Source organism: Colossoma macropomum, unplaced genomic scaffold (genome assembly GCF_904425465.1).
Source record: "Colossoma macropomum unplaced genomic scaffold, Colossoma_macropomum, whole genome shotgun sequence".
In the NCBI taxonomy this organism is placed as follows: Eukaryota; Metazoa; Chordata; class Actinopteri; order Characiformes; family Serrasalmidae; genus Colossoma; species Colossoma macropomum.
In genome coordinates this window covers 37,168,670-37,195,186 of record NW_023494784.1, presented here as the reverse complement: position 1 = coordinate 37,195,186, position 26,517 = coordinate 37,168,670, and the positions used below count along the sequence as shown (strand labels likewise).

The window sequence follows — 26,517 nt, the reverse complement described above, 5'->3', positions numbered from 1 at the left end:
TTCTGGAGTCAACTCCAATTCTAATTGGCAGGAACTAATGTTGATTATACACAATTTTCTTGATTTCTTGAAATAAAGACATGAGCCCCTTTTACAAATGTACTTTTGTGTGGGATTTTAACTGTAATTAAATAGGTAGCCAGAGTCAAAATAAGGTAAGACTGACACAACAGTTTACCTACAGAAGACCAAAAACAAAAAGGCCATTACCAGGAAAACAACAACGTCTTGATTACAGTCAACAAAGTGGAAAAACACAGCGTGTTGAGTTTTCAATAATGAAAAACCAGAGTTTCTATTCTATTCTAACGATTCTATTGGCATGCAGCTTGAGAGAAGCAGCCCATTGATCATGTGTGACTGCTACTGCCAGTGCCGGCTCTATCTAATAAGCGACATAAGCAGCTGCTCATGGCCCCGCGTCCACCATGGAACCCCTTAACAACTTCCGGGTTCTTACAGCAACATTATGCTGCCCAAGATGCTCGAGTGAGGGGGAAATATAAACATGTTAAGTCTCAAAAATGAACGTAGTTCTGGAGCTGAAAAATGGGGAAGAAAAAAGATCAAAGGTACGCGTTTTTTGTAGTGTTAACATTACGTCATTTGTTTTGACTTGTAGACAACAAGTAGAAGATGATCTGGGATCTTTCTAATGAAGCAGGTTTGTTAACCCAATAAACACAGCCGCGGGAAACTCGTTTCACAGTAAAGGTTAATGACTATCTTTGTTAATCCATATTTAGATACTCAGACTGGTGCATTCACATGAAAGCGAAATGTACATGGTGAACAGCATGTAAAACATAAGGAGGAGTTGCAGAAGAAGCAATAAGGAATCATAATGCCTAAATATGTGGATGGTAATGATAAAAAAGAAATGCTGACTTACGCCGTGTAAACATTCATTCATCAGCAATACATAAAATAAATGTACATAATTTACACAGCTTGTAGTAGTAACTGGTATTAGTTAGCCTTTCATTTTATAGTACACCAGCTAGCAAGATGAGGGGGCCCCCCAAAAAAATCTTGCTTAGGTTCCCCAAATGTCTAGAACTGGCCCTGGCAAAAATATGCAGCATAACCAGCCAAGCAGAACGTTTCTATGGGACTTGTTTTTAGCATAGATATACAAATTATTGATTGTAAACCACTTTTTAATATAAATTTTACATTTTACTAGATTTTTCCACCTTAAAATATACACAATCTACTAATATGAATATTGTAGGAGGATGCATTTTTTTAGACAGTCTGTCTCGACAGCACTGACAGCAGAATATCTCACACTCTGAGGAGAGAAAACTGGAATGCCACTGTGTGAAATCAAGTCCCAAATGCCTGGAATCGGAGAATTGCCTCTTCTTGGGATCGACTCCCAGCCATAACTGCAGAACAACTGTAAACTGCGTGTGCGTGTGTATGCACTCACTGTGTGGTGTGTGTTTCCGTGATGTCGGCAGCCTGCTGAGTTGCAGTCCTCCCATGTGGCGCACCTTTTAGTCACAAACTTGGTTTTCCCATGACGACTGAAGTGATGTACAGTCATACAGAACTGCGTGTCTGTGGGCAGCAAAGGCACAGAAAGAAAGCAACAGTGTTTAAACATACTATGCAAAAGTTTGAACACGTTTTGTTGATGTTCTAGGTGAAAATACGGTGAAGGTGCAGTGTGAAAGATTTACAAGGATCTAATAACAGAAACGGAATATAGCATAAGCATAAGCCACCATCTTTTCATTAGCGTGCAAACACCTGTGTTAGTCCAGAATGAGCCCTTCATGCCTACATAGGGGTGGGTCCTCTTCCAACTGAGGCTACCAGGTTGCGCCTCCATGTTTCCACAGTAGCACAGAATGGACAAATCACTCTCTAGAGAGTGTCTTCCACAATCAGTGTGAATCCTCATAGTCAAAGAAGCAAAAACCTGACGGCCACCATAGGTTCTACTACACACTTGAAAAGGGAGGGGTAAGGGGGGGGTACTCAGTTGGTTGCAATCTGCAACCGCCCTGCTAGATGCCACTAAACCTTACACACTGCACTATTAACACATCCTCTACAAAGAACACACTTAAAAATGACAATTGTAAGTGCACAGTTCCTAATGGATCACCTGCAAAGGAACACTTCATGAGTGTGACATAACCCAAATAATAGTGATGTCCTGTTCTGATCCAATGGACTGGGATCGGTCATGATACTGACACATTTTAACAGACTGGGTATAGGCTATTTTAAGCCCAATCCACTTTTTTATGCTCTATTAACGCCACTTTTACAGAGGCACCATAAACAAACATTAACCATAATCTGTGGCAGTAAGGCATGTTTTCAGAGGCCACCAAAGCACTTTAAATGTCTACAATGTGGAACTATATTAATAAGGAAAATGAGATCTTGTGTTATCTGCAGTGCCAGTGTTGCGATTGTGTGTAAGCCAGTCAACTTTTATCAAAATAAGGGCATGTACAATAAGAGTGCGCAGCTACATTCTTCCAGTCTATTTTTTGCCACTTACCACTAGCAGCATGCCACCAGAAGCATGAACAAAAAACATTCGCAAGTCGCAACAGGTTAAAAACAAAACTATCTCAGGAAATGTTCTGCTTTACAGGCAATCAAAAAGCTAAAAGAAAAGGAGCTGGCTACTGCGAGCAATATGAAATCTTTCTGTATTAACAACACTATGAAGTGGGTGCTTCAGTTTCTTTCAGTCCAAAAAGAATCCCCCAAAAACATCAGTTCAGAATGTATACAACTGATTTTACTTAATTATTTTAAAGTGACTGGTCTCTTAATCAGTAGGGTAATCAAATTGGGTCACAAGTCAATATTTAATACACTTTAGAAAAGTAAGCCTAAAACAAAACATTAGTCCAGAATACACTCGTGAGTTGCAACAGGTTAAAAACAAAACAGCCTCAAAATGTCATTGATCAGTAGCTTAGCATATCTTACCTAAATTGTATGGTTGTATTATCTACGAAAAGACAGAAATTTGATTGGTATAAACCGACACTAATCACTAAGGTACCTAGATTGGATTGGGGCGGTAAAAACACTGGATTAAGACATCCCACCATCCCAGAAAAATCTGAACAGTCCAAACAGTTCAATCTTATGGTTCGGTTTTGTTAAATGTTCGTTTCAATGAATCAAACATGCTGAATGAACCCTGAACGATCCATTGATTTACTAACGTAAAATCAACTTTATCCTCATTTTTTCCTCTTTCATTTGATTCAGCCATTGAGTCTGAAGTTCACTACTTCTACTAACTAATGGAGTCAGACTGTACAAATTTATCACGTGCGATTGAATTAAAACTGATTCTTCTAAACATTTTTATTCAAATGTAATTAGAATAACATGGATGGAAACAGTAAATGCTACAAAATCAGTTTGAATCAGTTTGATTTGTTGTAAAGAACGATTCATAAGCATGATTGGTCTGGACAGCATTACATGCAGAACTTGTGAACGCACCACATTAATGAACATTTTGTGAGCACAGTGTGTGGAATGTGTGTGGGAGGACACTTGGAAGAAGACATGGTCACTTACTCTGCGGACACCACTTGTCTTCAGCCCAGCGATTACAGTTGTAGTTGTCCAAGGCCTGCTCACATGTGAAGCACTTGAAGCTCTTGGGGTATGGAGTTGCTGCACAGACATGATGTCTAGGTTACAGATATGAACAGAGTACAGCGGAAAGCTAGAAACAGAGCTACACCGCTCAGATTACACTGGACTGTGAAGTCACACTTCGGTATAAAACAACACAAAAACAAAAACATTTTAAAGGAATTACTTCTAACTCGTAGCTCATTGCAATAATTACGGAAATTCTGCTGTACTGAAAGTGCAGATAAGTAGGAGATATTTTGTCATGATTTTGTCATGAGTTATTTGCTATTATTGTTTTGTGTCTTGTTTTGCCGACAGAATGTAAATTGAAAATAAATGTAATACATTTCGTAAGTAACTACATCATTTATTATGTAAATTATGTGACAATAATTATGTTAGATCTTTACTAGGGCTGTCCCAATTAACAATCAATAATGCGTTAACAAGACAAACGATTAATTCAGTAAAATGTTTTTAATGCCGTTAACGCATTTTCCTAGATTCTTTGAATCACCTGTAGTAGTCCAGGCTGAAGTCCAGCTGTATTTTACTGTGATAAAATCTGCAATTGTAGTCCTCTTGTTTAAACTGAAGTTTTAAAGCGATTCTTACAGCACGCTATGCTGGACAGCAGGTGATTATAGTGTTAAAGTTCATGTAAAGCCTAAACAATGTTTCTGAATTACTGAAAATAACGTACACATTCCGATGAAGTGTACTTTTCCACATGTATAGCTATAACAAAATGTTTTTTAAATGAAAAAAATCTCTGTTCAGGATCAAATTTAAACAAATTGGACAAATGCAATTAATAACATTTAACTACACAATATAATGTGATTAATCACAATCAAAATATATTAATTTTGTTTGACAGCCCTACAAATGAATGTAAAGTGAACATTAATGACAATAATTCTGGACTTCCAGAGGTTAGTGTTCATGCTTCAGTTAAATAAGTAAGTTACTAATTAAGATATAATATTTTAATAGTATAGCAAAACATCAATATTATCTTAAGACTTATATGGTTTAGTTTCCCACTGCTGTGCTATTGAAGCTCCATGGACAGAACTGCTGTATGGTTATGTGAGCTAAAATGAAATCCACTCACCATCCACAGGAGGCCTGATATTGTAGAAGTTGATGCTGTCACATCTCACAACGGACAAAAGGAACTCGGAAGCAATGACGATGTACACAGCTGTGGGGACGGCCATCCTCGAGGAACACCTGTAATGAAGAAATAAGGTCAATAAAACAGTCTCTTGTCCGTTGACAGTTTAATGCTTTTCAAATCGTGACAAAATTGCAAACATAAAAAAGGCAGAACACAGAAAATTAAACAGAAGCTTTAAAAACTAAATATATATTTTTTACAGCTTATTGTTCCAAACAAAGTTCAGTCTTAGAAGTTGGTTTAGCATTTACTGTTTCTCATGATTTGAGTAATCCCAAACACATTCAGTGATGTTGAGGTCTGGACTCTGGGGTGGTCAGTCCATTGTTCTGAGAACACCAGCAGCTTCTTTGTTTGATGTATCCGTCTCCTTTTCTCAGTAAGAGCTTCTTGAACAGCTACGTATCCTTTCAGACCCATAGTGCTGAGTCGTCTTCTCACAGTGGAAGGATGGACAGAAACACCTGTGGATGTTTTCAGATCTGAAGCAGCTTGATTTTCTCTTCTCTGTGCTGTTTATCTGAAGGGGACAGTTTTGTGGTCTACCAGGTCTTCCAGGTGGGAGTTAGGAGTCCCATTTGCTCTGTAGCTAACATAGTTTTGGAAACTATTTTTTCCACTTATTTTCCTTTTACTTTATCATATCTTATATATAATCTCGTCAGACGTGTGATTGGGTGCTTATGCCTGTCAACTACCATTTTGCAAACCACATGTGCAGACCATCAGACAGCCTCAAACTGGACTGAGATGTTGAGTAATCTCAGATTTGCTAATGTGGTTTCTGACACTGTATGACACAATAAGAGTGCATTTACATGAACGCAGTAATCAGAAATCTGATAAACAGAGCTGGATTTTAACTCTGTAATCATATTTCTCAGGGCATGTGGACTCTTACTCTGATTTCTTTCGGATTTCTCATTCTGCGCATGTGTGAAAACAGCAGCAAACCACTTTAGGGGCAACACTGAAACTATGTTCTTGATGAAATTAAGGATTTAAATATTCTTCATCTATTAGATGATGTATGTTCATATTTTCAGGTAAAGTGGCGCAATGTTTTTTTTTAAAAAAAGCCGCGGCATGAAGTTTGAGTTTTACATTATGGTTACGTCATATCTTCTTCTGTGAGTTTACTGACGGTTGCAAAGCAGAAATCTGATTACAGTCTAACTCATGTAGACCTGGAGTTTTCCCATTATCTGATTACTCAAGTGCATGTAAACGCATTGATCAGATTACTGACAAAATCTGATTTTCTGCAGTTATTGGATTATTAAGTGCATGTAAACAGACTCACTGTTCTTACACAAATAAGGACACCATGAGCTGGGTGTAGCGAAAAAACAGAAGTAGCAGCATCTTAAAGGTAGATTTTTCCCTTTAAGCTTTATTTGTTAGCTACATTAGCCTTGCAGCTCAAAACTAAAGTACAAATTTCAGACACTAAATGCATCTTGGCTGTAAATCTGCATTGAGGGCAAAACTTTAAACGTGATTTTTCTCTAAACCACTGCTATAAAGGTAAAAGGCTTTTAGTGAATAAACTGGGCATCATGCATCACTTTAGGACAAGCAATATGACTTTTTTAAGCAATGACTAATAGACCTTTAGCTGAATTCAGGCAACTGAGGTTAGACTAGAGGTGATTTAATGGGTTCAGGTCAAGCTAGTGCAAAAGGTCCCCACAAAAGCACTTAAGACCAATAAAAGACAGACACCAGATGTCAAACAGCATAAATAAACCTTCTCCTGACCCACACATCACAGAGATCCCTTCAGGCAGGGGATGGCCAAGCATGTACCCGATGCCATGTCTAATTTAGGCTTTTGAAAACAACAGTTAACAGCACACTAGCTTGAGCTGACAACTCAGATAAGCTACAATATGTACACGATATGTAAGGTTTGGAAGGAATGTTAATTTTGTTAAAATGTAAAAAAAAAAAACTGGTTGAAGAAAAAAAATATATATTACAGCAGGTGATTGCAAAAAATTAAAAACTGGGCCAGTGTAAGAGAAATTACACAGAAATTCAATTCATATTCAAATTCACAATTCAATGAAAACAAATAAATTCAGCGTAGTTCACCAACTTTACAGTTTTACAGTTAACTGACTTCTTTACAGTGGTGGTGATAGGAACCAAGGGTCTCCATGACTACAACACAAATATAACCATTTTATTTACCATCCAAACCACCAGTGAACCTACATGTCTTCTGAGCTTTTGTATGCAATGTTAATAATAAAAGAGTCATAAATCTGAAAAATAAGGGAACACCTTGAATGTGCCTCCACCATGAATGTTTAAGGCCAAAACTCCTCAAAACAACTGTATAATAACTTTTTGTGAGAGAGCTTTTAGAGGTGGACATCTGGTTCCTATCACCACCACTGGGAACAATTCTGACCATAAGTTTCTCTAGAATGGCGAATTTCACACCAAACCAATCTGAAAGACTTTATTTACATCTCAGTAATTTAATTATGCAGAAATGTTTGTGTTTCTAAGTTTTACTGGCACTTGCAGTCCATGCGATCTAGTCCTTAACGGGACTAATAAGAGACTAACATAGTAAATATGTATGAAGTAAATATCCTTCCTCCAGTCACAAAATAAAACCAAAAGTGCTCACTGCAGACAAATTTAAGACACATGGACATGCCAGATGTAAGCAGCTAAATGTCTCCCTGTCCACTTATGATCAGATCACTCAAGATAAATACTAAGCATGAACATTTGAGCGTGGATGTTCTTTGGTTACGCTAGATGTCTAAGCTAGATATGCATAAACAAACTACAGGGCAAAAAAAGAACATGAATTTGATTGATCACAGGGATGTGGACTGTCTGGTATCTACTGTACACTAAACTGGCCACTGTCGAGATGTTGCCTGAACTATCTCACCGTTTTAGGCCTTATTACCCACCACTAACATCACCCATCATTCCTGTATCTCACTCAAGCATCTCATCTATGCCTCTGACGTCCATCCGTAGCCAATCAATGCCCCATTCTGGCAACAGATCCACAGCCCTGGTCATGTTTCCTTATTATGAGCACAGTTGCTATGAATGACGTCACTGATTTTTGTTTGATAAAACTAAGTTTGGTGGGAAAATAACAGTAAAACAGACCCGATAACGTATCGCTGAAATATCTTTCAAGATTTCTAATTGCACCATGTTCAAATAAAAGAACTGCCACCTGTATCAGCCTTTTAAGACCATGTGTTTGCTCAGGGTGTCCCCTTAAAAAGAACTAATGCTATATGAGGTCATGAGAACCTGCACAAGAAAGAACTCTCTATTAAAGAACTTAAAAGCCTTGAAGCCTATCAGAAGCCCTGATAACATTATAAGAGAGTAAGCAATACAGTGAACTAACATGCACTACAGTTTTATTTTACTTTATTAAGTACTATATTACATAAAACATTAAATGTGACCTGTGTGAAGTTATGTATTTATGTTTTCTTTTTTTTCCAGTATGTTACACTCAGCAAAATGCTATATTTAAGCTTCTTCTCTGTAAAGGATGTGTTAAAATCAACAAACCATGTCATTTGACCAGGGGTATTCAAACTTTTATATATGCCTGTATTAGTGAAACAAACAATAAAATAAACAAATAAAAGTAAACATGGCTCTGGGTAATGGTATCAGGCCAACATGAGCAGAAAATGCTGGCTCAGATATGAAAATGAATCCCATCTCGTATCTCTCATGTAACAATTCCAGCTTGAAATAGCACAGAATCGTTCGTAGTGCATGGCATAAGATCAACAACAATAATGTCATGAGACCTCAGTAAGGTGTGGGGTAGTACAGTGTTAGAGTAGTTTCATCACAGCATATACACATATTATGGAAAGGAATCCGTGCCAGATTGAAAAGAGATCACTACAGTGGAAAAACGTGAAATGCAATGCATGATATAACTTTTCCATAGTTTCATGCAGCATATGTGCCAAAATGAAAAACAAACCTCTACTACATTGTTTTCATGTCGCTTGACCTCTTTACTGAAAAACAGTACATGAGGATTTGCATTTAGAAAATGAAATGCTGAATTCATGTCAGAAAATGCTTAAAAAGGCATAATTATACTGCTTTCCACTGTGCAACATTAAATCAATGTAATAGATTTTTCACTTTTTATGTTGGCACATTTTCTGCATGTTATTGTTTAAATGCAGTCTCATCTAATCTCACTCAATGTCACCATTTTGGTTGCACTTCAATGAAACAAATACATTTGAAGAAATCAATCGAAGTGAAAACATCGCAAAAGAGGTTTTGCTTTTCATTTTTGACGTGTTCTGCATGAAACTATGAAAAAGTAATGTCATGTGCACAATGCATTTCCCATTTTTCCACAGTGAAAACGGGACTCCTAACAGCCACCTGCTAGACCACCAAAACTGCCCGCATCAGATAAAACAGCACTTAAACCTTTCATCTTTGAGAGAGAGGAGAAAATCAAGCTGCTTCAGATCTGAAAACATCCACAGGTGTTTCTGTCCATCCTTCCACTGTGAGAAGACGACTCAGCACTATGGGTCTGAAAGGATGTGTAGCTGTTCAAGAAGCTCTTACTGAGAAAAGGAAACAGACTCATCAAACAAAGAAGCTGCTGGTGTTCTCAGAACAATGGACTGACCACCCCAGAGTCCAGACCTCAACATCACTGAATGTGTTTAGCATTACTTGGATTGTGAGAAGAAAATGTAAAACCAACTTCTAAGACGGAACTTTGGGGGTGTGGCTGTAGATTTCTTTGAAAAACTAAAAAGAATGGAAGCTAAAAAAAAAAAAAAATCTCCAACTTTTACACAGGACTGTACATATTATACACAATATTTCATTTTAAAACTTAGTAGTTCTGAACAAAAATACTGGACCAATACAAAAGGTTTCAGTATTGGTAACAGACAAGGAAAAAAGTGGTACTGGGCTATCTATAAATAAAAGTGGTCCCATATGCATAGTTTTGCACAAAAAGACCAGATTTCTATTTGATGTCTTAAGTTACTGTGAATCAACAAAGAAAACATGCTCATTTGTATTGACAACATTTGAAAAGATGTGTTTTCCAAAATGTAGGCTGTCCAACATAAACCTCAAATTCTCTGTACAATAGGCTCTACACCCAGCTCATGGTGAAATGTCTCTCTTTAAGCTGTCTTGGTCACCTGCACGACGACACTGGAGGTTAATCATTAAGGCTGGATGCAATCACCGCTCAGAGAGAACGTCCATGCTCTACTGCTTGCTTGTACGACTTGGAGCTTACTGAGATTACATGGTTCTCCTACATGTTGTTATGCCAGGACCAGCCAACGTTCAGGAGGTGTTATCTTCCGCTCCTGAGTCTTGACTGAGTAAACACACATTACAGCTGAGTTCTGCTTCAAGCAAATGTTTAACCTTCTCTAAACCACTCCAAATCGATCTGAAGTTCCTCTAGCACCGCTAAAGGAATCGCAAAAACATTTTCCCACTACAGCTAAAGTCATTTCTGACACTGTATCATGTATTGTTATATATAAATAAGACATTTTCATAGTTAACAATATGTCTGCTTGAGAATACTTAAAAAGGACACTATGGACAAAATGAAAAATGTAACCATCGCTATAACTGTACACAGTGCTGCTGCAGTAGTCTAGAGCAGTGGTCACCAGCCCTGGTCCTGGAGATCTGCCTGCCTCTGGAGTCTAGTTCCAACCACAATCTAGTACGCCTGCTCTAGCTAATGAACTTCTTGAAATTCTTGATTGGCTAGATCAGATGGGTTAGTGTGTGTTGGTCCCAATTTTGCTGGCTGAAAGGGTAAAAAACATTTTTTTAGGATTTTCTTCAATAAGCAGGGTAAGAGTTACACTGATTCTAACCCAGCTGTGCACACTTAAAAAGAGGGTTCTAAAGAAAAGGCAATGGTGTTATTTAGAACTATGAGTTCTATATAGAACCATTTCATGCTTAAATGGTTCATTGCATGGTGAAATGGTCCTTCAGATTGATGAAAAGTTTGTTGTATATGGTTCTATATAGAACCTTTGGGAACATGGTTCTATACAGCATCAAAAAGGGTTCTTTTATTGTTATAAGCTTGATGTGGCAACAGTAGCAGAACCCTTTTTTGGTGCTATGTAGAACCATTTTTTTTTATAAAAGGTTCTATATGGAACCATATAAAACACAGTCAGGAATGGGTGACACCACAGGGATTCCCGATGGTTGTATAATATCATGCGTAATGCATGCTGGGTATCATAGTGAAGGAATACTGATGAATGAAAAGAAACATGTCTTGAATTCTGGCAAACTGATGAGGCTAAGCTGCAGAATACTGAACAACATGATAAATAACATAATAAACTGTAAAGGTTTTCATCGAACTATCACTTTAACCAAAAAGCATGTTTTGCCAGTTTGAATCAAATGCATGCGTTACAGGGACATGCATGTCTTAGAGCTTTACAAGATTACCACTTCTGAGCAAACTAAGAAGTGTGATTAATGTTACAGCGGTGACTGAGTCACTGAAAAAGTAAATAGACTAAGTACACCAACACTCAGTTTAGTTAGCACTGATATTACAGAGCCCCTCTCATTCAAATGCACTGACACATGCTGGGACATGCACCATTTACTGGCTATCTTTCGTCTCCTCAGTTGACCTCTCAGAGGACACAAACAAAGCTGGAGTGAAGTGTGAAGTGTGGGCTGCATGCAGTCAAGAGAATGTAAATGATGGTTTTGATCTAAACCAGCCTGAATGTCCCTACAAAGTTTTGCACAAGACTTCATGACAGGAATAGCTGGACGAAAAAAACAGCCAACAGCCATCAGCCAATACAAATCTGGTGCTTCTTAAGTTTTGCACTAGAGCTATAAATCTATTATAGCTAAGAAGTAGAAACTTTCTATTCAAAAATAGGCCATATATGCAAATATATCATAAAGCGTCAAACACATGCTTTAAAACATCAGTACATATACGTTTATGTAAGTATCAAATAATGAACATATATGCACAATATATATTGTGAACACATGCATAATATTTGGGTCATTCATATACATCTAATACATGATGTCACATCACAGTACAGTTACAATTGATGTTCTGTTGTGTGCATTTAAATATTTAATCATTTTTGTGTGCCAGCGAACAAAATTAAAAAATTTTAATGATTATAATGCATAGCTCACAATGTGCATGTGTTTAGAGTTTAGGTAAGTAGCTATTATACTAATTTTCACTTCATTAGGAAGTACGTGGAATAAGTAGATGCAAATAATACAAAGAAGATGCATAAACACCTTATTATATAACATGAAGCTAGCATATATAAGTAATATATGGAATCCATATATTAATGTTTTCTATCATATATTGGTAAATATGTGTTAAACATATATGTTTTTATATGGTCACATGTGGCTGAAATGTATGTCCCATATTTGAAAATGGCCCATTTCAAATATGTCTCATATACGTCCATATGTGACTAATACAAGTTGGATAAGAGAGAAATTCTTACATGCTTATATATATCCTACATATGAAATACATACATTGTAATATATCAGATTTATATACGGATTTTAATGCATCAATTAGCATCATGACATGACCAAAATAATCTGGCCAGAAGTACTCCTTATGTGGTCTCTGACACAATGGCATCCTGATATTTACAAAAAATGCACAAAAGTAGAGACAAAATCCAGACTTCAAGATGGTGAGTATAATTTCTTGTTAGCTACATTAGTCTTGTAGCTCCAGTGCAAAAGTAAAGAAGCTTCATAATGGCACAAAACATGATCAACCACATTTGGATTAAAAGGTAAACTGTGTTCATTTGTGCGTTTTTTGCCAAACTATTCCTGTAAAGGTGTCAAATACAGCAACACAGCATCTTCGCTGCTTTGCTATACAAAAGCAACTCATGAGACAATACCGCCAAGGAGAATTCTGCTTTGAATATTACTTTGTCATGCTGGTATTGGAACTGTATTCAGCGTAAATCAGCCTGGGACTACTTGTCGCCTGACCGGTTTGGAGGCCGAAAGTAACACCTCCTGCTCTGCTAGCTGCACTAGTGCTACGATATTCGGTGTGGATTGCTCCACTTCAGCTGTCCAGATTGACACCTTAATAATGAACGTCATTCGCAGGCACATTAACAAGTAAATGGACATCTGGCCTGTCAGCTCTAAACAAGATACAGTTCGATGAAATGTCCTTGACTGAAGCGTGGACGGCAATGCTGAATTAGATACAGCACTAGTCAGAAGTCAAAAACACTGAATGTATGTTTGTCAGAATTTTAAAAAAATGCTTAAATATAAAAAAAAAATGCTTAAATATAAAAAGCAGTATTCTTTGCATGTCCTTAGCATATGGGGGAAAGGGTAAATAATTAGGAAAGCACTTCCATGAGCAAGTGTGTCCAAACTTTTGACTGGTGCTGTAGGTGAGCTTGGTTAATCACGCAGTCGCTTTAACCTGAAGACTAAGATGCTAAACACCTTCGAGCAAGTGAGAAATCTACCCAAAGCTTTGCACATCTTGCCATATGACATAAAGCCTTACCTTAATGGGGTGGAATTAAAAGCTCAAGGAAACAAAGTGGAGATCAAGGTCTGGCTCTGAGGATGCAGCTGCTGGATTAGTGGGATGGACCTGACTCAGATTTTCAAATGAAGAAGAAAAAGCTTGAGAGCTAATTTCCCCTTTAGCCCCAGCCCTCAAGTCTTCTGATTGGACAACTGAAGTAGTTTTAAGGGGGGAGCCTGGGGCCACCGTGTGAAGTAACACGGAAGTGTAAAGCCAGTACGGCCCAGGTAATTACCATTCACACACACTCAGTCTGGTCATTCGTGGGGGAGGGGAGTTTTCAAGCCACTCTTAGCTCGTAAATGACCAGGGGCCTGGCTCGCAAAGCAGGATTTATTGCTTAAGCAGCTAACTTTCAACTTAGTTTGATCTAAGCCTGTTTTTTGTATCTCATGATGGTAGGCTATGGTAACTTTTGCTGGACACTCAACTAGGGTTGCCAGATATGGGTGGAAAAACTGGACACTTTGGCAAAGGGGTGGGGTTTGACCAAGTGTCCAGTATGTCACAAATATAAAGCATTCTCATTGAACCATTTATCACTCATGTATCAGGGTCAGGGAGTGAGCTTTGGGTTAAAAAAGGGGGTAATAAAAATAATTAAAAAAAACCAAAAAATCATAATTGGCCAAAAAATTCATGATTGATGAGTTTAAACACTCCAACTCGGGCTGTAACTGTAAGAATTCTTTTGCAATAGCAACTCAACATGAACAACCGAGTGAGATACTGCACTGACACCTAAATATCACATTAGATGAATCACAGTGTTTCCTTCAGGCCACAACTATGACAGGACTAATGTTAGGAAAGGGAAATAGGTCAGAAACTGACGGGCTTCGTGCTGTAAGCCAAAAAATATTCATTGATTTACACACTGATTTCGCACAAGACTGTGACATATCCGCTTACTGTAACATGACTCCACTAAAAAGAAACGGCATAAAAAGCACAACCGTTTTATTGATGGATTTCAGCTGGGAAGTCCAACTTAAACCAGTGCCTCATTTACAGGGAAGCCTTGCATTAACAATGCAATAATAATAGCAAGAGAATATGAAATAAAAGGAGAAGATCCATCCAAAAGGAATAAAATCAGAAAATAAAATCAATCGAGATCAAGGTCAAAATAGAAATTTGAAAGACTGACATTCCACCTATGAATTTATTGAATGCACAAATGTTTTTATTTAATAATTTACTCTATTATTACTATTATTCGCATATTTTTTTATTATTTGTATTATTTTTAATTAAAAAAATGAATCGCTATGTTTCATGATATTGCATCTGCAGACTATGGGACAACTAAATTTTGCAACAATGCCATTCCGAGCTGACGTTTTATGTTATGAGACAACGGGAAGTTTTGGGAATGGGTGAGATGTTTAGTTGTAATTTTACTTGAATGTTCAAAACTTTAATAAATATAAGTTTAAAGAAACTGAAATACGAAAAGAGCTAATAATTACTATCATGAAAAGCAAAAAACACTGCATACTTATATATATTTAACATTAGGACACTAACTCTGATAAGTTGTTCTTCTATGCGTCAGTCTGTTGCGACTAGTAATAAAACAGCATCCCGCTCTCCAAACAGGAATCAGGAGGTGACTGAGCACTTTTTCCCAGGATTCCCTCAGTGTTGATGTGAGCAGTTCCCATGACGGCTGAGGAAGAGGATGGGGGGCTATAATTGCTTCCAAGCAATGCGCCCGGCAGGAGGCTGGCCATTTCGGGGAGTTTTAACGGTTTCCAACTCCGGAGAGTTCCGGAGAGGTTTATTTGGAGTCAAGCACTTGACTGTACATGCACTTCACATACCACCTGACTCCAGGGCTGCGACTATCAATCTTTTCTGTAATCTTTTCATTCAATTAATCAACCAACTTTCATGCTGTCGAATTGGCCTCAGCATTTCTCCTAAGGGGAATCCTCGGTGCCATCTTAAAGGGGAATTTAAAAATTTTAGCACAATTTAGTACCTAAGATGTAAACAAATTCATTCAGAGTGGTCTGATTTAAAACGGTTCATTGTAGGGAAACGTATAGACGTTCTTTACAGTGGTGGTGATAGGAACCAGGGGTCACCATGCATGCAGTGCAAATGTACCCGTTCTGTTTACTGTCCCAAACAATGTGAGCCTACACGTGTCGTCTGAGCTGTTCTATGGAATGTTGATGATAGTAAAATAGTGGTAAATCTGAACAAATGAGTTTTCTTTGAGGACTTGCCTTGAAACACCCTGCATGTATCCCTCAGCCATTAATGGATTGTAAAAAATGAGTTTTAGGCCGAAATCTTCTCAAAACTATCATAAAACAATGTCTCAGACACTGGGCAGCACATACATAACCAATTCATGGCATAACTTTCTGTGAGGGAGCTTTTAGAGGTGGACGTCTGGTTCCTATCACCACCACTGTGAACAATCCCTGGTCAAATTTCTCGAGAACGGAAACAACACCAATCCACTCTGAATGTCTCTAACTGAAGACTCTGAAGACTATGTTGCAATCTAGAACGCAAAACACCTAAAAACATCTAAGAACGCTGATGGAATCTGATGATGAACGGCTCTAAGCAGTCCCAGGGCTCAAAGGTATAACTGTTTCTCTCTGTTCCTCAAGGCTCCCACAGTAAATACATGCATGTGCAATCTCCAAGCCATCAGTAAATACTTCACTTGAATGCGTTTTATTGCATCCTTTGAGGTTTACGCATTCCTGGTGCTCTGACAGGCTTGGATCTGAATTACTGAAAGCTTCCTACATTAATCACAGCACTTAAAAATTCCTAGCATGAGTACTAACTTTTGAATAGGTTTCCACATAAAAACATGCTCAGATAACTTTGATACCTTTATTAAAGAGGTAGAAGCTTTTTTACAGCTTCTTTCCAACCATCACTACTCAGAATTCTTTAAGAGTTCTTTGAATTTCCACTGTGCGGTAGGTGATACATTTATTACCATTTATTACATTCAAACTGGTAAAGCAGAACTGCCCCACAAAATTTATGCATAATTCATTTTTTGAGAAGCAAACAAAGTCATTCAGTATGGGTTGTTGTGAAATGGTTCATTGTAGAGAAACTTAACAGCTTGGTTTTCTTTATAATGGTGGTAACAGGAACCAGGCCTTGCACTGTATACAATATAATATTTATTTACTATATCTACTGAATTTTTACATGTAACGTTGGTAAAATAGTGCAAAAACTGAAAAAAAAAGTTTCTTCGGGGACTATTTTGCCATACAACACACTGCAGCCCTGTAAAATTCCTGGTCAACTGATCAGTGGTTTGATTTTGAACTAAATTCAGCAGTAGCTCTGCTCACAATGCAGTCTAAATCAGAAAGATATCAGCTGAGCTGCAGATCCTAATCTTCCCCGTTATCATGTTGAAGTGCTGCCCAAACACGTCACCAGCAAAGCACTTTTCCCAAACTGTCCGTACATTCGCTGACAGTCATCTGAACCAGTCAAACCTATTTTTTTTTCACATGACTGGATGAAAAGAAGTAGTTCAAACTTCATAAGAAATACTAACACAATATGTCCAATGAAAAACAAGTATCTCCAAAATGGCAGCTATATACGAGAAGGCAAAAACTAGTTTTATTTTCAACGGAAGTTAGTGTAAAAAGATTTTAGTCCATGCAAATTGGGCCATTTCTATTGGTCCAATTATCATGAAATTTTCACACAACGTAAATAGCAGCTTCTGCGTTCAAATGATGCAGAAAAATAAAAAATGACAACAAAAATTTGACAGCGACTATGAAAATGCTGAACATTTGTGTCCAGGAATGGAATTTATTTTTTATTGGACAGGCAACCACAAACCTGGACAATCCAGGAATATCCTGCTTGGGTGGCAAACCTCCACTGCATTTACCTCTCCACTGTGCATGTAGGTCAGACTTCAGGCAGTGTATTCATAACCATTTTATATTATAGCTTTCTTTGAGCTTTTACAGCAGGGGAGTCAAACTCAATCACTAAAAAGGCCATATTAAAAAATCTCAACAAATCCATAGGCCAGCTGTGTGACCTGAACAGGCCATTCTTTATTTTAAAATAATTCCAAATAAAAACAAATTGTTTTATATAAAACAGTAGGCTACAGATCACTGTTACGCCTCTTTAAACGTCCCCAGTGTACAGTAGGTTTTTTAAAACTGCCCTTTCGCTTGCACATAGACACCTGGCATTTTTTTTTGTGGCGCTGTCTCATAGATCGCTGTTGGGGAGGGGGTAGGAGCACACATTACGTTTCAGTGCATGCCGGGAACTGTGGTGCAGCTCATGGTGAAATGGGCTAATATTAGTAGAAAATTAAAATAATTTTGCAGGCCAAACAGTATATATATATATATATTAATGTAATTACAGTATAATATTTCATTTTATCCTGAGGTCTGATAGCCAACCAACACAGTGCAAAGGTACTGCCACATTTTGAAAACTATCTGCTCTCTAAAACATTGAATACATTCAACATTTCGCCACATTAAATCCAATTAAGCATAACAATTTACACTCTCTTTGTAATGAAACATACAGTTGGTCATTGCTCTGTAAGTACTGATGATATATTAATGACTTGCTTAGAAAATTATGTATGTAATTAATCACAATAACCATAAAACATCTCCATATTACTCAATCTTATTATACCCCACCAGTTAGCATGCATAAAACATCACAGACATTAAAGTACTCAAAGCACAAAAGCAAACAAATAGAAAAGGTACAAACAATTCAGGCTTCAAGATAGTTGCTAATACTGTTTTTAGCTATGCAGCGCAATTTTTTGTCCATTTTTATAGATTACAGTGTGTTACAAAGAGTCAGAAACAACATGAGCAGGTCCACGTGAGATTATGGAGCAAATGTGCATGATTAGGAGGATTCATAGCTCCAAAGCTAAACAGCAAACATGTCTTTGCTGACTGGCTACAGTTTGAGTAATGGCAAAACTGAGCAAAATAAGAAAAGATAAAATAGAAGAAACGCGTCTGAAAATGTCTACATCTCTCATTAGGCATAAAACAAAGTCTGGCAGATCCAACAGCTGAGATAATGACTGCCTGAGCTCATTTACGAGTGAGAATGCAAACCGCCCTATTGGCATGCCTTGCCTTCAGGGGAGCGGCCTTGCTGTCAGCACAGAAACACACAAGCACGCCAACAGACTTTTTTTTCAGGTGGAGGGCCGTTCTCTCACAGGCTAAAGAGCTCTGAGACTGAATACTGAAAGGTCGAGATGCTGATGAAGCACTAATAACCCCGCCCAGCGCCAGATTCATGCACAAGCTTGTTTATTGCTGTTGTTGGAAGAAAACCTTGCATCTCCAAAATGGTAACTTTACAGTACAAGGAAAAAACCTACTTTACTTTTAATGCAAGTCTATGGAACCAGACTTTTTTCACAAGTCATGTTGGGACATTTCTTTTGGTCCATTCATCAATTTACAGACAATGTAAAGGACAACAGGCAGTTTCAAATTATGTCAAAAAACTGAAAAACTACAAAAATGGAGAGGTTTTCTTCTGACAGCAGTGATATGAATGTAGTGTACAGCTTCTTTGAAGGTTGTGTGTAGGAATGTGCTGATATAGATTTTCTGAGATGACAACAATAACAGACTGTTGTGGCTGATACTGACATTAATAAGTAATCACTGTATTTGTTTAATTGTAAAAACAAGATGGTATTATAACCTATATATGATGTAATAATTTACATTGAATAACATAGCTAAATCAGACATGAGTGAATGTAGCATTAGAAAAATTGCTCAATCTGGCAGTATACTTTTATTTTGAAGTGCTGTCTTTATTATTGTGGTGTCATCCACTGTGCTCCATATGAGTGAGTGATTCACCCTTCAAAGAAGTTTTTAAAAGAATAAGAACGGCCACTATTGACTACACATGCGTCAGTTTATCAGCTATAATTATTCTCCATTAATAATCAGTCATGAAATTAATTATTAGTGATGAATACTATATCAATTATTAGTGATGAACAGTATATCAGCCATTGAGATATCGTATACCTCTACATCGTCACATGGTTATGGAGGTTGTGAATGGTCCACCACCCAAAAATATCCAGCCCAGTACAGCCCTGAGGTCAGAAACTGACCTTTAATGAATGGCCAGAGGATGACAACCCCTTCAAGCTAGGGGTTTTGAATAAAGTGGCCATTTAAAGTGTATCCTGTACTGCACTTCCCAATCCCCTCCACTGCATATTTAAATAATATCCTGCACTAATGCACTGATTAAACTAATGAGATCATTATCAATCATGTCATGAGGTAACAAATGGCTGTGTTAAACAGTAAAATGTGCAAAACAGGGTTGTTCCTGGAGTAGCAGCGAGAAATGTTGTTCTAGTCGGACAGCATTCCTGCAAATCTTAGAACCAAACAGTTACTTAAGACGGGGAAACATGAGCGGAAGTCTTCCTGTATAAACACTGCTCTTGGGTGGCAATGTTTGCAGAAGCCTACAAAAATATACATCTTGATTAGTTGGCATGAAATTGATATGCAGCAAAATACTTCTCCCCTCAAACAGGTTTTTCTTGGCCATGTCCGTTTCCGAGCTGCTGATGTGCGTCACATACTGTAATTATTAGTAGCTGATGAGCTGAAGGCTTAATTACTGTTTACAGTGGTTGGGCTCATTTGGACGGCTTCTTTCCTGTCAAAGCATCAGAAAACATGACAGGTCCATGGCTCGTTCCAGGCTCAACTTGATTCACTGTGGGAACGGCCCATGCCTAAATACAGTGGGGAACCCTCATGGCCTTCAAGGCCTTCAGGGAAGGCATAATGATTTCTGTGAAAAAAAAAAGTCTAATTTTGGCTAATTTTTATTTAATATATATTTTTCTTGTATTTAAACTTTGTAAGTATTGTATTGCTTTAGATTAGAAACAAAAGGGTTAAAATCGTCAAACGGCCAGATCAGATTAGTAGTATCTAGGTAGATACAGCCAAGCAAGCTCTCTACAGGAGCTGAACTAAAGGCCTTAGATGTTAGATTCACTACAAACATAATCAGAAAGTGACAGTGGAATCAACCAATTACACTCTGATTTACAGTAAAGACATTTGGAAAAAAAATCTGGAAAAACATCAATCTACAAAAAAAAAGATCTTCAAGAGTTCTTTAGCAGAGAAAATGGCTCTACACAGAGCCATGAACACTCAAAAACCCTCTGTATGATTAAAGGGTTCTTTGCATTGTGAAAGCGTTCTTCAGATTTAATGGAGAAAGTGTTGAATTTGGTTCTATATAGAAACTTTTTTAAAAGGGTTCCATATAGCACCAATAATGGTTCTTCTACTGTAGCAATAATAGAACCTTTTTCAAAAAGGTTCTATATAGAACATGCACACTCTCCATCAATCTGAAGAACGCTTTCATGATGCAAACATCCCTTTAATTTTGCAAAGGCTTTTTGAGTGTTCATGGTTCTATACAGAACCATTTTCTTTACAAAAGGTTCTTCAAGGGTTCTTTAGTATAGAAAATGCGATGTAGATGGTTCTATATTGAACCTTTTTGAAAAGGGTTCTATAGAGCACCAAAAAGGATTCTCCTACAAGGTTCTTCCACAAGATTGACACTGTTACAGTGGCAGAACCCTTTGGGTGGTATATAGAACCCTTTCCATTCTCCATCAATCTGAAGAAACATTTCATGATGCATAGAACCATTTAATCATGCAAAGGGTTGTTTGAGCATTCATGGTTCTATAAAGAACCACTTTCTTTACCAAAGAACCCTCGAAGAACCACCTTTTACAATACAATACAAGTTGAAATATATGTTAATCACTTTTACAAGCTTCAAATCTCTGAGTGCAACACTGTTAGCTTAGTGCTAACATTATTACTAGACTAGCAGAAAACCAAGCAAAATCTTGAGAGAGTTTTGATATATATGGCCCGAACTGAACACCTAGCTCTCATGGTTTGCCATTGCCTAAATATCATTCCGGTGTCTGACGTTTGTTTCTTTCATTTTGCACTGGAGCTACAAGGCTAATGTAGCTAGCAAGGAATGGTGGCTCATACCTCAGAAATTAGCATCATGCAAACTGTATGTCTAAACCTTCACACACTCGCCTCAAACGGCAAAGAATTGTTAAGCAATCTCAAACAGACCTGTTTGTTGGAGAAACTGTGGAGCACAAATTGGAAACCATACTCACATATTTTGGCTGTGCCCTAAGTTACAGATATTCTGGAACGAAGTATTTGATGCCCTTAAGGAAGTGTTTCAGCAAAATATTCCACAAGATCCTAGAGTAGCAATATTGGGAGTAATACCAGATAACTTAGAGGGGAGATCTAAGAAATACCTTCTAGGAATATTACTAACGGTAGCTCTGAAATGTATTACAGTTCAATGGATGAATCCAAACCCTCCCACATATAATTTATGGATCACAAAGGTGTGGGATGTCTACCAAATGGAACAAATAACATACTTATTAAGAATTCAAAAAGATACATTTACGAAGAGATGGAGCCCTGTTATAGATCTACTAATGCAGTGAGAAATACATTTTTTCCCCCTTAATGATTGTCTAATTAATTATTTGTTTATCTATTTTTAAACAATCATGTTCTCATATTATTTTCATTATTTTTTCTTATGTTATTGATTACTTTTATTTTGAAGTGGATTCCCTTTGTTGCTTATTTGTGTTATAATTGTGTGTAGATATAGTGTATAGATATAACTTGTATTTTTATAGGGTTTTTTTTTTCCATGGAAGCATTGTCATACTGTTAACGACCTGTTTATGTAGGCTCCAAAATGGCAGCTACTGCTGTTTTTTAGCTATAGCTTTAGCCTACACATAACTGTACATGATACAGTTGAACAACATGATGTGTTATGAACGATTAACTTTACAGCACATTAAAAACACACAAGCTGCCACTGTATGTTGAAAGAGCTTTCACAAAAAGCATGGAAACCACAGTTGAACTTCAATGACAAGCCAACAAATTCTCAAGGTATTACCAGCATGCTAGCTTGCTTTGTCAGCTCTTTTGCAGAGAGTGACTCCATTGACAGATTTACAACTTTGTTTTGATAGAAATCTGCAGCTCTTTTCTGCAGTGGGCGAAGATATGTTTTTCAATAGGCGCTGGTGGACACGCCCTCCACCCGGGTTTGGGTAACAGGCACCGATGCCTCAGGGCTTTGGGGCTATTCACTGGCCGTGTTTTCTTACCTGATGAGCTAAGCTATTTCTGGCCTTTTGAGGTTTCGTGGTGAACGGACAGGCCCGAGTCGCGATGTGAGAGAGTTTGGAAGGGGGTCGGCTCCAGGGGACATGCTCACTCTTAGAAGGGCACATTGCTAAAACATGAGCAGATTCAGGTGTCCAGATTCATGTTCTGTGTCTAAATGCGGCCTAAATTTGTTTTTAAAACCTTTTTTTGTCATTTTCTCCTGCATCTTGAATATTTTTTTAATCATTGTTATTTTCTCATGCTAGATGTCCGTTCAAGTGTTGAATCTTCAGAGTGTAGCTTGGCTATGGGTGTCACAATGGCCTCTTTTTCACTGCAGGGCCAAACGGTTCTGAGCACAGAGGGTTACCGTTCCAGTGGCGTTTCCACATGGACACGGTTCAACACTGAACGCTTAAAAGCGTTTTTTGGCACGGTTAGCTAACCATTTTCAGGGCCACAGAACCGCACTGTGGAATGATGTATTGACGTAGCTGTTCGCTGATCGGTTCTATGTTTATATTTGTATAAACATGCCACAGCATCCTGCTGTGCTATTTCAAACCCAAAAGCATTCAAATAAATTCATTTTGCTCAAATAAATGAAAGCAGTGCACAATTTGAAATCCATCATTCAATATAAATCAACACTTCAATCTACAACCAATTTCTAAATGTTAAACGGTGCTGTCTAACCAGCTAGAAGAGAGGATAACTTAGCTAAAGAGACCCAAACACCACAGTGCACGTTCAATTCGACTAACTGCTCTGCTATCACAAATATAGATGACAAAAACTTATAACAGCGAGCGCAAAGTCGACTGAATGGTATTGGAGTGACAGAAAGCCGAAATCGGACCTGTTCCATTAGAGCTTTAAGCTATAGCCTGCTAGGCTAAGCTAACGCATGTGCATGGTGCCTCCCACTGCAGTACAGGCTCAGTTCTAGCGAACCCATGCTTAAAAACACCCGTTTAGAGGATAAAGACTCATATCTGAGAGCACAAATTCGAAAGACTGGTGTTGAAGCGACAGAAAGGTAAAAAATAGAATTGTTTTGTGGTGCCTTGAGTTGTACCCTGCCGGGCGACGCAAATGCTAATGTAGTTATCCGGCTACAGGTAAAACCCACTGCAGTACAGTCTGTTTCAGTAACAGATGCTCAAATAACACCCATTTAGAGGATAAACAAGATGACATCACACTGAGAGACCAGAGTTGGAGTGACAGACGGAATCAAACATGTTTGTGGTGGGTGGCGTGTATGTTGCTATTAGCCTGTTAGCAGTTAGCCATTCGTTTGTGTATTTTTCTTAGGTGTTTCCTGGTTCTGATTTAGCGGTACAATAGATGGAAACAGAAACCACAACTGGTCTCACGAGTCCGGACCAGCGCGGAACGGCCCAATACGGCCCTGAGAACCATTTGGCTCGATAGTGGAAAAGCCCTCTGATTGGTCGTAGCTCAGTTCACCTGCATAAAGTCCGATAACACTTTATAATAAGAGGCCCTGATAAACAGCAACATAATCATTGTCTAATATTTTGTTAATAACTCTTAACCATTATATAGTAGTTACACATCATGCTGTCAGAGCAAAAGCTCCAAAAAGTTTTCTTAAAAGTTTCCTTCTCCTGTAAAGTTAAAAGTAACATTACAAGAGAAGGAAAAAACAAACATTCTTAACTTCTAATAGAGGTTAATGGATAAATTATTTAATCCAAGTAATTTTGCAACATTTTGATTGGTATGTTCATCATAAAATATTGATACAATGTAAAGGGAAGCTGGTGATTTTAAATTGTCAAAAAAATAAAAAAAATACAAAAAATAAGACACATAGTTTTGTCTTGATGGCGACAATATCCAGTGATAAATGGTACCATTTGAATTATTAACCATTTACTTAGTGACATATAAAGAATCAGTTATTATTTTAGAAACCTAATCACTAACTATAATTTTTAAGATTATAAGATTGATTCTAAATTATACAATTTTAAATATTAAGCATTTAGTTTGTTTGTTGCATGAAAATGCAATGTGTAATAATTATGAATAAATATTATTAAATGATTGTCTACATCTTGTTTTAAACAATACAGTAGTTCTTTATAATCTTACTATATTATGATGCATAAACGTTTCCTTAGTTAATCATTAAATGGTTAATCTTTCCTTTTGTACACTGTTAATCATTAATTAGGGCCCTATTATAAAATTGTGACTATATAATGTATTTATGAAGATGTACTGAGCATTATTTACTACACTGAAATACATTTATGAAAAGCATCACTTTAAGTACATGGTTAATAATTTAAACTGTAAATTAATTTTAGAGATACACATATTAATTCACAAGTCACAAATATATCATTATTAACTGTGATTACTAAACACTTAGGGTCAGGTTAAAGTTCTTATTGACAGCAAATTGTGTTCTCTTTAATTATGCAAAAAATGGCTTATCATTTGGCATGACATCTTGGTGTTTGCACATTTGTGCTTCTTAAAATTTCAACATCCTTAAAACGTCCTCCCACCTCCCTGCACATTCTACTGATTAAATACTAATGAGGTACACCCAGTAATTAGGATGATACAATGATTAAGGCTCAACATTATCAAACTCTAGAAGTAGAAAATAGTATAAACAAAGAACACCCTTCTATAAGTAGGCATATCCAAACTACTGACTGTTGCTGTATATGATTTAAGTTCCACTATACATTTGGAACCGAAGGGAAACTATTAGGCACTTGCACACAATTCCTGCCATTGAGCAGCACTGCACAGTTGGCTAGCCAGATTTAACAGCTCACCTCACAAACATTCCTGGCTACATGAACAGTTCTGGCACCGACAGCGGCCGTCAGTCAAAGCAGCGTCAGGTACAATAGTCACGCACGGGACACCAAACCGCACCTGTTATGGGACGCCCCTATTGAGAGAAAGATGCACCGGATCACATTTCTGTTTGAGGAGGAGAACCCAACAACATTCTGAAAAAAAAAACTGAAGACGTTGTCACGAACACCCTCATCTCTGTGCAGGGTAGGTTCTTAATGACTCACCATGCTCTGGCATGTCTATGTGCACACATTGTCCATACTGCAAAATGAGAACACTTTAAAGTCGAACCTCCAGAGACTGGGGTAATAAAAATCAAACAAACTGAAAAATAAATAAATAAATAAATAAATAAATAAATATACAAGCTCCTCGAAACATCCCACAGAGGTTATCGAAATTTGCGTGGGTGAGCTCACATTTACAAATCAAAGCCTGGCTGGTTTAAGAGTGAGAAGGAGTGTAAAATTAAAGTGAAATGAGAAATTGATTTTGACCATCACACAAAAAGGTGAGATTATGATCTCATGATTTTCTCAAATTACAGCACCGATGATACCAACAACAAAACTAAAGCAGCAGCACATGCTATTGGGTCATTCCACACCAACTCACCTAGGCCTTTATGCTCAGTCATGTCACAGATTTTCATGCAAAAACGAAAGTAAAGTCTTCAGTTTAGTTAAACAACTATACACAATTTCAAAGCTGTGCTCCAATGAGTTTTTTAAATTATAATCTTATGTCAAATTTTTCATACTAAATTGCATCTGTTTTGAGTTTAACTGCTTACAGGATGACTGAATGAGCTGAAATATGAACTGGGTATAAATACAGAAATAAAAATACTATTTTACTTTAACAGGTTTGTGCTTATAAATGCCATCAACAGGTTCACTTATTGGAGTATGCACTTTTTCAGGTCAGCA

At 37.4% G+C, this 26,517-nt stretch overlaps 1 protein-coding gene across 6 annotated transcripts in view; it reads right to left on the bottom strand.

The window, feature by feature from the left end:
- Positions 1–26,517, bottom strand: part of lypd6b (LY6/PLAUR domain containing 6B) — a 54,412-nt gene that overhangs the window by 1,537 nt on the left and 26,358 nt on the right. For 3 of the 6 annotated variants that reach the window (XM_036570894.1, XM_036570902.1, XM_036570911.1), the window contains 4 exons: positions 25,561–25,679; positions 4,751–4,869; positions 3,571–3,669; positions 1,436–1,566 (listed from right to left, as the gene is read on the bottom strand). In XM_036570894.1, coding sequence (XP_036426787.1) covers positions 1,436–1,566; positions 3,571–3,669; positions 4,751–4,869; positions 25,561–25,571 — 360 coding nt within the window. In that variant the 5' untranslated portion in view covers positions 25,572–25,679. The remainder of the gene's footprint in view (positions 1–1,435; positions 1,567–3,570; positions 3,670–4,750; positions 4,870–25,560; positions 25,680–26,517) is intronic. The other 3 variants (XM_036570931.1, XM_036570921.1, XM_036570939.1) reach the window with 1 other exon arrangement.